Source organism: Schistocerca cancellata, chromosome 4 (genome assembly GCF_023864275.1).
Source record: "Schistocerca cancellata isolate TAMUIC-IGC-003103 chromosome 4, iqSchCanc2.1, whole genome shotgun sequence".
Taxonomy (NCBI): Eukaryota; Metazoa; Arthropoda; class Insecta; order Orthoptera; family Acrididae; genus Schistocerca; species Schistocerca cancellata.
In genome coordinates this window covers 777,736,274-777,749,129 of record NC_064629.1, presented here as the reverse complement: position 1 = coordinate 777,749,129, position 12,856 = coordinate 777,736,274, and the positions used below count along the sequence as shown (strand labels likewise).

Sequence of the window (12,856 nt, the reverse complement as noted above, 5' to 3'; positions counted from 1 at the left end):
CAGTCAGTTGGGCCCAGTTGGTGCAACTAGGGCCATAATGCAGAACATCAAGTGATTGCTCCAGTTGATTGTCTAACTGAAAGCAAACTGTCTCCTGATGACCAAATTCAGGATCCCAAGGCAACAGAATGCATCTGCACTAGAATGTTGAGTGCAAGTGTGAAAGTGGTCAGAATATTGGAAATCTGTGAAATTTATAGCCCATCCATGAATGTGATGTGCTATACACAGTGGAAATGTTTCCTTAGGTCCAACCAACGATGAGAACAGTCTGTGATCAATAATAAGATGAAATTTTTGACCACGGAAAAAAATATGAAACTTATGAACTGTAAATATTAAGGCCAACAGTTCCTTTTCAATCTATGAATAATGTACTTGTGTTGGAGTAAGCATCTTTGACATAAATGCTATTGGCCTCACCAAATCATCCTTTAACTTAAGAACAACCCTGATACTGGTTTTGGACACATCTCTTGCCAACACTAGTGGTAAGAGAGGCAATAAGTCATAAGAGAAGGTGGTGACTAGAGGGCCAGTTTCAGTTTCTGAAAATTAAGAGGGCATTCTTCTGAAAGGGGAACTCCTTTTATGGAGTTTAGTGGGTGATATATGGAGAGTACCTATGGAATTAACTGAGCATAGTAATTCATTTTTACTGTGAATGCTTATTTAGGTACAGTCATGTTGTGAATAGCCACTACATATCCTTTGGTGAACCAAAGGTCCTCTTAATTGAAGATATTGAGTAAATAAGGGGCCACTAGTTGAAAGAAGGCATATTTTAAAAAAATAGCACTTTTTTTCTTTCTGTTCAAGGGCTGCAAAATCCAGACATAGATTGTGCAATTTTCTTCTGTCATGTGCCCAGTGACCAAAATATCATGAAGATAATTCCTGAAGCAGTCTGTTCAAGAAACCTCTTCAATATGGTGAGGTGCTGGTCACTACAAAAAGCAACATATTTTATTAACACAGTCCAAATGATGTGTTGAACATTAAAATCTTCCTTAAGTCTTCATCAAGAAGCAACTAAAAATGCACCTCTTATAGATCAGTTTTACAAAATAGTTTTTCTCCTGAAAGTATAGAAAAAAGTTCATTTGGACTAGATAAGAAAGACGTATCAGTATCAGCTTGTGCATTAATGATTTGCTCGAAGTCTTCACACAGCCGAAGAGAGACCCCAGACTTCCTAACCACAACTAAAGATGAAGCCTACTGACGGCAGGAAATGGGGAACAAAACCTGTACTTCTAACTTAAGCTCACAATTAATGGGCAACAAAACCAGGCAAACTTCACAAAACCATGGACTTGTTGTTGTCTTTAATACATTTGCCTGAAAGTCAACAGCCTTCCCCAAGAATGGTTCAAACAGTGACATAAATTGCATGCAAAGTGTATCAATGGTTTCACAGAGTACTGACAATCCAATGGAGGGAACTTTATAATGTTATGAAGATTCAAAGGCTGAATATGCATCAAGACCTAAATGTTTCCAGCCAACAGATCCACCACAATGAAACATAACAGTATCTGAGAAATCTGATATTAAGTGACCATCAGTTGCACATGACCTGAAAGTGGCACCTCATTGTGACCATATGTCCACAATATTGATTAATGACTGACACTGATATCCCATTATGAAAAATAAAAAGTCACTGGAATATCTTGAAACATTGAATGTAATAAAATTTTACAAAGTGTCAACATGCCTGCCTGAAATGTTATTAATTTGAATCTGCTAGGGCCATTACAAGGTGCTCAATAAGTTACAGCATACTTCTGGACTGTGACCTGTACATAAACACTAATAAAACTTGTCCTTATAATGTGTACAATCCTATATGGGACACAAGGAAAAACAGGCCAGGCAACTTGGAAACAAAGTGTATCAATGTGAACAGTGCTTAGTATTGCTGAGGGTTTGTGGAGAATGAGGTCAGTTGGCCGCATTGAATCCAGCATGTTGTTTACAGTCTGTTACAGAAACCTGACACACTGTATCACTATGACTTTGAGACTCCTGTAAAATGTCAAAGTCTTCTGGAAAAGTTTATTGTGCAGCTTGTACTACTTCAAATGCATATGCAACTAGCAACATTTCAGCCAGGGAGAGGTCAGCATGTTGTTAGACTTCCATGCAGACATTCTTATTCAAGGCTAAGTGAATGACAACATTACATATTAAACTTTCTGTGTATGACTGACCACACACACACACACACACACACACAGGTCTGCAGTGCAGGATGCATAGCTTTCAATAACTGACTTTTGGTGTAAGAATTCTGGCCTGCCACTACTACACACATTTGGTTGGAAAATTAGGAGAATATGTCAGACAATGGTAACACAGATGGATCAAGCAATTTGCAACCATATAATATAATTGGGGATTTGTAGAAAACAAAAAGACCTATGACCAATCCTGACATTTGACATCACTTACCTGAAAGTGCTGCATGAGACATTTTTGACATACTTTAGTCTTCTCAGTCCTCATTAAGTGACTTAAATGCGGAGATGATGCAGCAAATGTGACTGCTGTAGCATAGAGCTATTTAAGAACTTGACCAGTTTCTGATGCTGGTTAGCTGTAGATGAGAATATCCAAAAAATTTCATATCCATAGTAGCGCTTAGTGAGCCAAACCTGGGACCTCCTTTTCACCAAATTTGTAACCTTCACTTTAGGGCCAACAAACATTAATTGAACGCAACATTAATGTTCTGTAACAATAGATAATATTACTCATTAGTTTACAACACCAAACAATAGTAGTTCCTGACAAATTAATATAAGCACAAGCATGACTACTTTGTTGTGCATGCTTATTGCAATTATAATACTGAGCGCAGTTTGACAGAACTCTTATGATGGTGAAAACCACACATTCAACAAATTGAAGCACTATACAGAATTGTTACATCAGTTCTTGGAGTGAAGATAACAGGCCCATCATTCTAGTCTTGCAGTAATTGGAAAGCATGACAGTCACTATTCAAACGTAAGTCCAGGTAAACAACATTAGCAGTTGTAATTTACTTCATAGAGAAAGAGTCAGATAACAGCAGCTAACAAAGGAAAACTGACAGTGAGTCATCTACCAGGTGACTTTATATTGGCCCACCACTGAATTTCACAGGATCAGTCTGCGAGATTGGTGGCTTCCCCATTAAAGGTGCCCTCGTCAGCTGTGGACAATGTTATACATTTCATTACATCCAAATCTTCCATTTGCAAGTCCTATGGTGTCACTAAAGAATGATTAAAAATTTATAAGCTCGAAGTTTAATTTTAACAAGAGATCATATTTGCTCACAGTCATTAATAACTGAAGACTTTCTTCTGAAATATGAACTCTGTTGTTAGATCAAGATCACAAACAGCAGGATCATTATTGACTTTCAACAAATACTTAGAAAAAAATACAGAGGCAAACAACTGTGACTCATTGCTTCAGTTTCACAATTTACAAATATGGTATATTTTCCAAAAACGTATTAGTGCTGTTCTTTTCACCTAAGGCCAAAAACAGCACTACTCATAAAAAATAAAGCACCTCATATCTAGCTCTGATCTGAAGTGTGTGAACTCATGGGAAAGTTCATTTATTTTCAGATTAGTGACTCTCATCATATCCTTTCAGTGTCAATGCAAAACTGCCACAGTAATAAATACAAGTTATTATCAAATTTAAAAATACTATTTCTGAAAACCTGCCCATTATGTCTGACAACAGATGCTCTGTAAAAGGAACTCAATTGCACTACAGTATTGGCTTCATTCAACACTGTTGTATTTATGGCATTGTTTAAATGCCCTCTTTATTTTACATGAACCTTCATTTTCATCTATATATTCACTATATCTGTAATCCTTGATCAAACAATATGTTCATATGGTAAATACAGCACTGAAATTTTCTCTTCACAACCACGTAATTTGTTTTTTAAATACACCTCATTACTGAACTATCAACAACTGTCATAGCTCCACCTCTCCTTTATTAATGGATAGAGAGACAAAATATAGATTGGGACTCTTTTTCATCACAAAGGAACCCAATTCTCATTTATGTTTAAATTGGATTAGAGGGCGACTGAGTTCCTTCATGGAGAAAAGAGTTCAGAATTGTATTTTGTCTCTCTATCCATAAATACAGGAGAGGGTTTTAGTATTGTTTCTGAATCCTAAGGGATCAAAAATTTTGTTTGCACATAACTCAGGTTATTTATGCCACTAGTAGGTAGCCCCAACTGAGATTACAGACACTATCACACTAAAAGTAGTTCATTTAGCAATAGCAGCTGCTCTCAAGGGTACAATTCTCATTATTGCCCTCCCTTTCTTTACTTTATCAAAAGCAGAGTGTTTAATTCTGCTTCTTAGTGGTTTAAATTTGATAATTACAAAATTTTCTCGACTGACTGTTCACTGCAAATTTAGATTTTCTCAACAAATCTCGATGATGAAGTCTTCTTGGACTATCAGCCAAGTTAAGGCATCATTCTGCGGCAGTGTTTCAACAAGTAGGAAACTTGTGACTCTTTAAGCTTTCCTGGCGGATGTGTTGTAATGTGTGCATCCATGCGGATGTGTTGCATGTGTTTGCCGGTGGCAAACCCATGAAGACTATTTACAAGTAGGAAACTTGTTGAAATGTCGGTGCAGAATGATACCTTGACTCAGCTGATAACCTGAGAAGATTTAACCATCAGATTGTTCACTCTTCTGAAAACTTTTGTGTGTTATTTGAACATCATATGTCACTAATCCACTTCAATCATTGAATCATTCAATATCCTAAATATTTTCCTTACACACACACACACACACACACACACAGAGAGAGAGAGAGAGAGAGAGAGAGAGAGAGAGAGAGAGAGAGAGAGAGAGAGAGAGAGAGAGAGGGCACAGGGTGGTCTTGATTGATTTGTTTTTATTTGTTCACTTATGTTGTTGTTCAGTGATTTATTAATAGAATACTTACCAAAAATGTCTCTCTAGTGATGTTAGTGGTATCTATGTATGTAACAGTGTACACCAGCTTTGTATGATTATGTGACAAAAATCCTTTAGCAAAAGGATGAAAAGCAAATTTGATAACCCAGGGCGATAATAGGAATAGATTTTGGTTGGTTTGTGGGGATTGAAGGGACCAGACTACAAAGGCCACTGGTCCCAATAGATTTTAATGATCATAAAAACTTATATAACCACATTTCAGAATAAGATTTATTTGATGACTCAATTTTTGTAAATTATGATTCTCGATAGACTTATACTAAAATATTCTGTAGGAACTATAGAGTAACATAAAACAGATTATTTCTTTGTGGATAGCAGGTTAGATCATGCATTAAAAATGCACATGTAAAACATTATTCATCCATCCTTATAATGTGTATTATCATAAAAATACTAATTATTTTAAATGATATCACAGTAAAATAATTAACATTTGATTAAAAAGGACAATTTTGCCTCTTTACTTCCAAACTGACACATTTATTCTTGCACATGAACCTCATTTAAGCTTCTATTAATAGTTTTTTAAATTTATCATTGGCATATATTTCTATATTTCTTGATTAATATACATATTGATGGTATCTGTCCAGCTTCATTTATTATTTTTACTTTTGTAGAATGTAGCAGGTAATAGTGTTTTAAACAAATGTGTGTTTTTTTTCTTTTGAAATGAAACCCTCCTTTTACTAAAAGGTATGTCTTTCAAAGACAGAAACGCTATCTTTGTAGAAGGGACTACTGCAACAATTAAAAAATTCACTTTTGTGCTCCATAATAAAGTTTCATTGATAGCATATTAAACACATGTTTTGTGGAATCACAGAGAATATTCTTTTTGTATAATTCAATTCTCTATGCACTATTAATTTTCAGTCTGAGTACCTATTGTTAACTTTACTTAAATTCTACAGTTAAGGAATACTATGGAGAACTTAACATGTGCCACTGTAAAGGGGTCAGCTGTAGATATGTACTTCAGAAGGCAAGTTGAACTGTCAAACATGTATCGTACTATGGAAGCAAATAACTATGATACTGCAGAAGAGGCAATAAGGGATGTTAAGCAAGGGTAAGTTCTTTGACCGAATGAAAAGGCACATCTACATAATTAGATGCAACTTAATTTTTTAGTGTCCAGGATACCACACTGAATGATTTCTTATGCTATTGTACAATGTGCAGTTCCATCCTCAAATAAATATATGATCAGTGCAACATAATAAATTTGTTACAAAAAATTTTACATGTTGTGGAAACTATCTCCCATATCTGGTGGTTTTCAATTCATACACCATTCTTCACCAGTGAGAGGAATCTGTATGTATAAGTTTATTGGTTACTTTAAAATAGGTATCACAGAGTGTACTAGGCAGCTCAAAATAATAATAATCTAGTTATGTTAAAACAGCCAGTGGCCACATCAGCAAATGGCAAATTCGAGATGAAAAATGAACAAGCATAAAAAAAGGCAGAATGTCAGTCACCATAATGTCAAACTTTAAAGAGATGTCTAGATATATGTAAAAATTGATATATTTCAGTTTTAGAACATCATCATCAGAAGGAGGTAACTCAAAAAAATAATACACATTTCCTTCCTGTGCCACAGAGAAACTACTGTAGCCTGAAACTGGTTGAAGAGAGAAGAATGATGGCATTATGGGAGAAGAGGAGTGGTAGGGGATGGAAGTAGTACAGGAAAAACTGCAAAAAGGCAGCAGTAAGGGTTGAAGAGAGGGGACAGAGGGAGAAGATGTTGAACCCTACTCATATACTGTACCACTCCTATCCCATTAGCTGAAGAATTAATTTAAAATAGAGAGCCTCCCCTACTTAAGGTATTTCATCAGCTTGTCAGTAAAATCACTCCACATTTTGCTCCCAGCCAAGCGAAAAGACAGATCCAATTTAGTCCACAGTAGATATAATGGTAAGAAAAAGTGAGACAGTCACAAACAGTGAATGAGAAAAATAGGTCTTTTAAGAAAGTAATTGATCCAAAAAAGAGAGAATGACAGAAAGAGAAGTAAACAATGTAATGAAATTTCAAATTTAATTATAAAATGCCTATCTACACAGTTCAAAGGTACTGGTGTTGTGGAACAAGAGGGGGGTTGAGACTCTACATTCACAGATTGCTGGAGCTCCTGGCCATAATCTTCTGGTGGCTGTTCATGCATGTTAATAGCTGATTGGTAATTTTTATTGTGTGCACTATTTCTATTCCTCTATCCTACTTTCTGACTCAACCGAAGAGTATTTTTTAACTACACTTTTTTCCCACTACTTCCCCACTTCATTTAATCATTACCCACACTCTTTTCTTCAGGCATGTGTATACTTCTTGGCCTTTATGTACACAATTATTCACTTGAATCTCACTGCATTCTCGGAATATTTTGTACATTGGTCTTAGTAATTTTAATTCTCTAAAGAAGAACAAACCTCTACACAGTTCAAGAAGAAGTAACTCACTTTTCTACTTGAGTATATGGGTGGTGCTTTGCCCTGATGTCATTCTATTGCTGTTGTTAGTTGTGATAGGAATCTATCAGATCACACAAAACTATTATTTTTTAGTCTTAATAGTTTTCAAGCATCTCACATTTTTTTCTCCATGGGTTCTTTTTAATTCTTCAATCCACTGCGTTCCTGGCTGATGGCAACTTCCCTCTCTGGCAGTACTTCTCCTTTGTTATTTTTTGTCTGTATATGTTTCTGTTGAAAATGTCTGATGAACTTATATGAGCCTTTTCTAAATACTTTTTGACCTGCTGGATGCATGGTATGGTTTTGAGTTGAGTTATCGATGTTGCAGTTTTGTGAATGATGCTTGTTGTTTGAAGTGTGTGGATAAGCCCATAAAATTTCTATCTCCATTTTCGTAAATCTGCCATGGGATTTGACAATTTTGCAGTTCTTATTTGGCATTATAATCTGTGTTCATCTTCTGTTGTTTTGGAGCTGAGTATTCTGTGTTTTCAATCTACTAATTTTCGTTACTTTAAAGGGATGTGGACTCAGATTTTCAATGAAAATAACGAATTTTTTACTGTCTTATAATATTTTATAAGACCCACTCTTTGAAATTATGTATTGAACATGGTTGTACTCCAGATGTAATCATATTAATTTATCAGTTTTCTGATTTGGTGCATACAGTTTTTTTCACTGAAAACTGTTGTGGCTGGCTGGAAATCTGTCAGTCTTTCACCATGATTTCAACAGTCTTATTTCCCATTGATTATTTTGTGTAGTATATGACATACATGAAGTTCCATTGTTTGCCAACATGAAAAATAGGCTTTTCAGTTTATATCTTTGAATGTAGTATTCTTTGTAATTTGGTGAACATGGTTATTATTTCAACAACATTCTTGCTCACTGTTGCACTGTTTGTGTTTCAGACACTGGGTGTGAAATTAGAACACTTTCAGAAACATTTTTAATTTTATGAAAGAGTATAATGAGATTATGGACATACCAAACCATAGTAGCTACAGGAAAATTGAGTAACACAGTCAAACGATGAGTATTTTTGGAATGTGAAATCAGGGGTAGAATTTTTTTTATACATGTTTTGAGTGCAGGCATAATTTTGCAGATGGATTGGTTAAGTTTGTAAAGCAAAAAAATTGTCGATAAAATTTGATGATGTAATAGTAGATGGTAGCTATCAGTGGGTATTACAATACTTTATTTTCATGTATATGATGCAGTGGTACCATTTAAACAAGGCAAAATTACAAAATGCTAGGTTCTTGAGATATTGGGATTTCCTCTTGGCTCCAAGATGGTGAGTGCCATGTTGGCCTTAGATTATGCTAGGTTACAAAATACAAACTACTCTCTCAAATGTTTAGTAAGGAGTACAAGATAGTTGAAATATCAACAATATTAGAAAAGGGCAGTTTGCTGCTCACCATAAACGTGACATGTTGAGTTGTAGACAGGTACAATGAAAATAATGCTACATATTAGCTCTTGGTCAAAGCGATCTTCAGTAAAGAGAAGTGCTAACACGTTCACATAGGCAAGCACACATTACATACACACAATCGTTACCTGTGGCTATCTGACCAAGAGTCTGGCCAGAGTGGCCAGAGGAAATGGTAATGTGTGTGTGTGAGGTGTGATTGCTTGTGTGAATATGTCTGCACTTCTCTTTTCTGAAGAACATTTTGGCTGAAAGCTAATATGTAATATTCTTCTCATCATGCCTGTCTGCAGCTTAGTGTGTCATCTTTACAGTGAGGGGCTGCCTGTTCTTTTCTAATATCACTGATGTTCCAACCTGGAGTTTCCACTGTTTCAAACAGGACAGTTGATAAGAGGTGCTGTGAGAAGACTCCAGCATGCATTTGAAGATGAAAATTTTAGCTATGCAGTAGGATTGCTTTATCTTTGAAGTTGCCTTCTTCCATATGTAATGTACCATTTCTCAGCTTTCACTAAAGGGTGAATCATCAGCTTTTCTGTGTATGAATGGACAGCTAATGTGTATGCACTGAAAAAGTATTATGTCCATTACTTGCACAATAAAAAATTTACAGCAATCAAAGGAATAATCCTTGTAAATCTAGCTCATATAGAAAAAAAAATAATATTTGAGTCATTTAACAAGATTTTACAATCCCATAGTTCAATGTTGACAGGATACATGTGAGCATACATAATATGTAAAAAATTAGCTCACTAGCTAACACAGAGACTGAGAAGTTTTACATTACTTCAAAAACAATTTTATATTGCAAAGGTGTCAGTTCCGCTTTTCCCTTAATAATATTACTCAATACATGCTCAGATGTTTGTAACAATTACAGAAGTTGGGAAAAAGTACTCTAGAAGAATTCACACTCAAAGAATGTGTAGAGGATACCAGCAGTAAGTGTTGCAGATTGCTTACAAATGCCAATAGGGTGGCCCTCTCATATATTAGTGGAAAAGATCTGTGCTGTGCCAAGCTAAAGAGCCAATGTATAAATATGGAAGTGAGTGTCAGTATGTCTTGGCAACATCAAATGGTGAAACATGAGCATATGAGTGATTTCAGACAAAGAAGAATGCGTTGAGTGGTCTTGTGAAATGCCTTTTAAGAGTGGGTAGTGAGGAATGGGTATTGAACCATGAATTATGACCACTATTTTGTCTGCATCATCAAAACACATTTTTCAGCTTTCTGTTAGTCAACAAAAAGCTGAACAATGTGTTTTGCTGATGCAGACAAAATGGGACACTAGGGCCATCTGTGGACATGTCTCCTTCAATGGTCTGACTCTACTTGCTGCAGACTAGATTATTAATAGGCATTCCATTGAATCAGTTTTTGTCATTAAGAAACCAGAAGCCTATCAGACTACAATAGGAACATAAACACTGTCACTTGCATGCTGGGTGGCAAAATGTAGTGCTTTTGGGTGAATCCCACTATATCCAGCCCTGCAGTGAAGTACTATGTTGGCCATTTACATCTAGTATTTCTGGATAACAAAGTGGGCAAATGTCAAGTGTAATAAGTCACTGGATATGACTTGCAATTTCAGCAACAACATATTTTGTACAATATGGACAGTAGTTAATATATCAGGGAGATATTATAGTTGAAAGTATTGATTATTTGTGGTTATTAAGTTGATGGGATGGGAAATAAGTGACTTATAGGATTTGGTTTGCTGAGGAGGTGGGACAGATGGCATTTTGATCAACAGCATGAGGAATGTGCTGGTTTAAGGTTTTATGAATGCAGTGGGCAAATATAAATACAAAGACTTTTCTAAACACTTAAGGTGTGAATCCACTGTATAGGCTGTGGCAATTCAAGCTGTATGGCAATATCTGTGTTCCTCTCCGGTGGGTTTCCTTTAATGTAACTGAATATAAACCCTTTCAAAGGACACACATGCACGATTAAAGATGTGACATTGGGAAGGGTTGTACTCGATCATATTAAAGGAGTGACACTGAACAGGCAGCTACTGCTTCGCTGCATGTATCAGCACAGCCACTGCATTGACATCATGTTTTAGGTTAGGCTAATTGTTCAGTAAGAGGAGACTTCTCTATGGGAAGTGTTACTATCAATGAAAGGTAGAATTTCAGAGGTTTCTCATGGTTCAGGTTAATAACCATTACAGAGGTGTCATCCAGGGTGGCAAGGATTACCAGGAAAATATGTGAATGCTTTTTAAGACATCAATTGGTAGAGCAGTCATAAATAAGGGCAGTAAGGGTAGCGTAGTGGTCCTTTTCTAAAGTGTGCCTGTAATACCATGTGTTTGGATTAATGTGTTAAGTATATTGTCTAAGTATTGGAAGTTGAAATGAGAGTCATTGTGAAACACTGGAGAATCAGAGAGTTGTAATGCAATGTGGTTTGCTTCAGTCAGGTTATCAGCTACGTGTTTCTTATTGTGGAAGCAGATATAGTGCCAGTGAAATGATGGAAAGCTCTCCAGTACTTTGGGACATAATATAAAATGTAGTACTACACTTGTTAAATATTTGGTGTAAGCCCAGAAATAACTTCCAAAATGTCTTTGTATTTTACAGTGGAAGGTTGCTACTTCCCAACTCTAAGTTCCCCTTGAGGAACAACATAACTGCTGAGTTTCATGCAAATGGAGCAGATATCATGAAAGGAGTTTGGGATGCTTAGGACCAATAAACACAATTGGGATGTGGGTGGATATGGAGTAATTGTAATTGTAATTGTAATTGTAATGTTATTAATCCTGTAGATCATACATTGTGTGCAGAGAAGCACATGATGATATAGGACAAGTCAAAAATGGAGATGAGATGATACATGGTTAAAATTATTATGACAGTGATCTTATAATGATACAAGTGCTCATATAATACATGTGTAATGCCAAGAAACGGAAAAGTGTATAGGTGGATATTTTGTGAAAAATTCAGAATTACACACTATTTCTAAATAATAAATTCATGTTATTAAGGGAAAGAAACATATAAGCAAGTAGCATGGAAATTCAAAAGTATCAAATTCATTACTAAATTGAAACAGTAAAGGTGACACACTTCAGTCTTAAGCTGTTCGGATTTACATACGAAGTACAGCACCTGAACGGAACAAATTTTTGTGTTTCAATAAATTCATCTATACTATGAAGGTAATCCCAAAAGTAAGGTCTCCTATTTTTTAGAAGTACATAGACCTGTTTATTTCTACAATAGTTTACATCAGTTTACAGCTTGAACATTTGGCTATTTTTCGACATAATCACCATTTCTGTCGATGCATTTTTGTAGACACTGTGGCAGTTTTTGTATGCCCATGTCATACCAGCTCACTGCCATGCTGTTCAGAATGTTATGAACCTATTCTTTCACCTCTTTTAACCTAGGGAACAGGTGATAGTCACTGGGCGCCAAGTCAGGACTATAGGGTGGGTGGGTGATTATGTTCCACTGAAACTGTTGCAGGAGAGCAACGGTTTGCCGAGCAATGTGTGTCCAAGCGTTGTCATTGAGAATGTGTATGTCTTTGCTCAACAATCCTCTTCTCCAGTTCTGAATTGCCCGTTTGAGTTTTTTCAGAGTCTCACAGTACCTGTCAGTGTTAATTGTGGTCCCAGCGATTCAGCTCCAACAACGAGGTGAAAGAAGAGGTTTATAACTTTTGAACAGCATGGCGGCAAGCTGGTATGACGTGGGCATAAAAAAACTGCCACAGTGTCTACAAAAATGCATCAACAGAAATGGTGATTATGTCGAAAAATAGCTAAATGTTCAAGCTGTAAACTGATGTAAACCATTGTAGAAATAAACAGGTCTATATACTCATAAAAAAT

General features: G+C 35.9%; 1 protein-coding gene across 1 annotated transcript in view; it reads left to right on the top strand.

Annotated features, from left to right (window-relative positions):
• The window catches only part of LOC126184960 (glutamate [NMDA] receptor subunit 1), a 513,057-nt gene that overhangs the window by 454,321 nt on the left and 45,880 nt on the right, over positions 1 to 12,856 (top strand). The window contains exon 15 of the mRNA XM_049927654.1: positions 5,954 to 6,111. Coding sequence (XP_049783611.1) covers positions 5,954 to 6,111 — 158 coding nt within the window. The remainder of the gene's footprint in view (positions 1 to 5,953; positions 6,112 to 12,856) is intronic.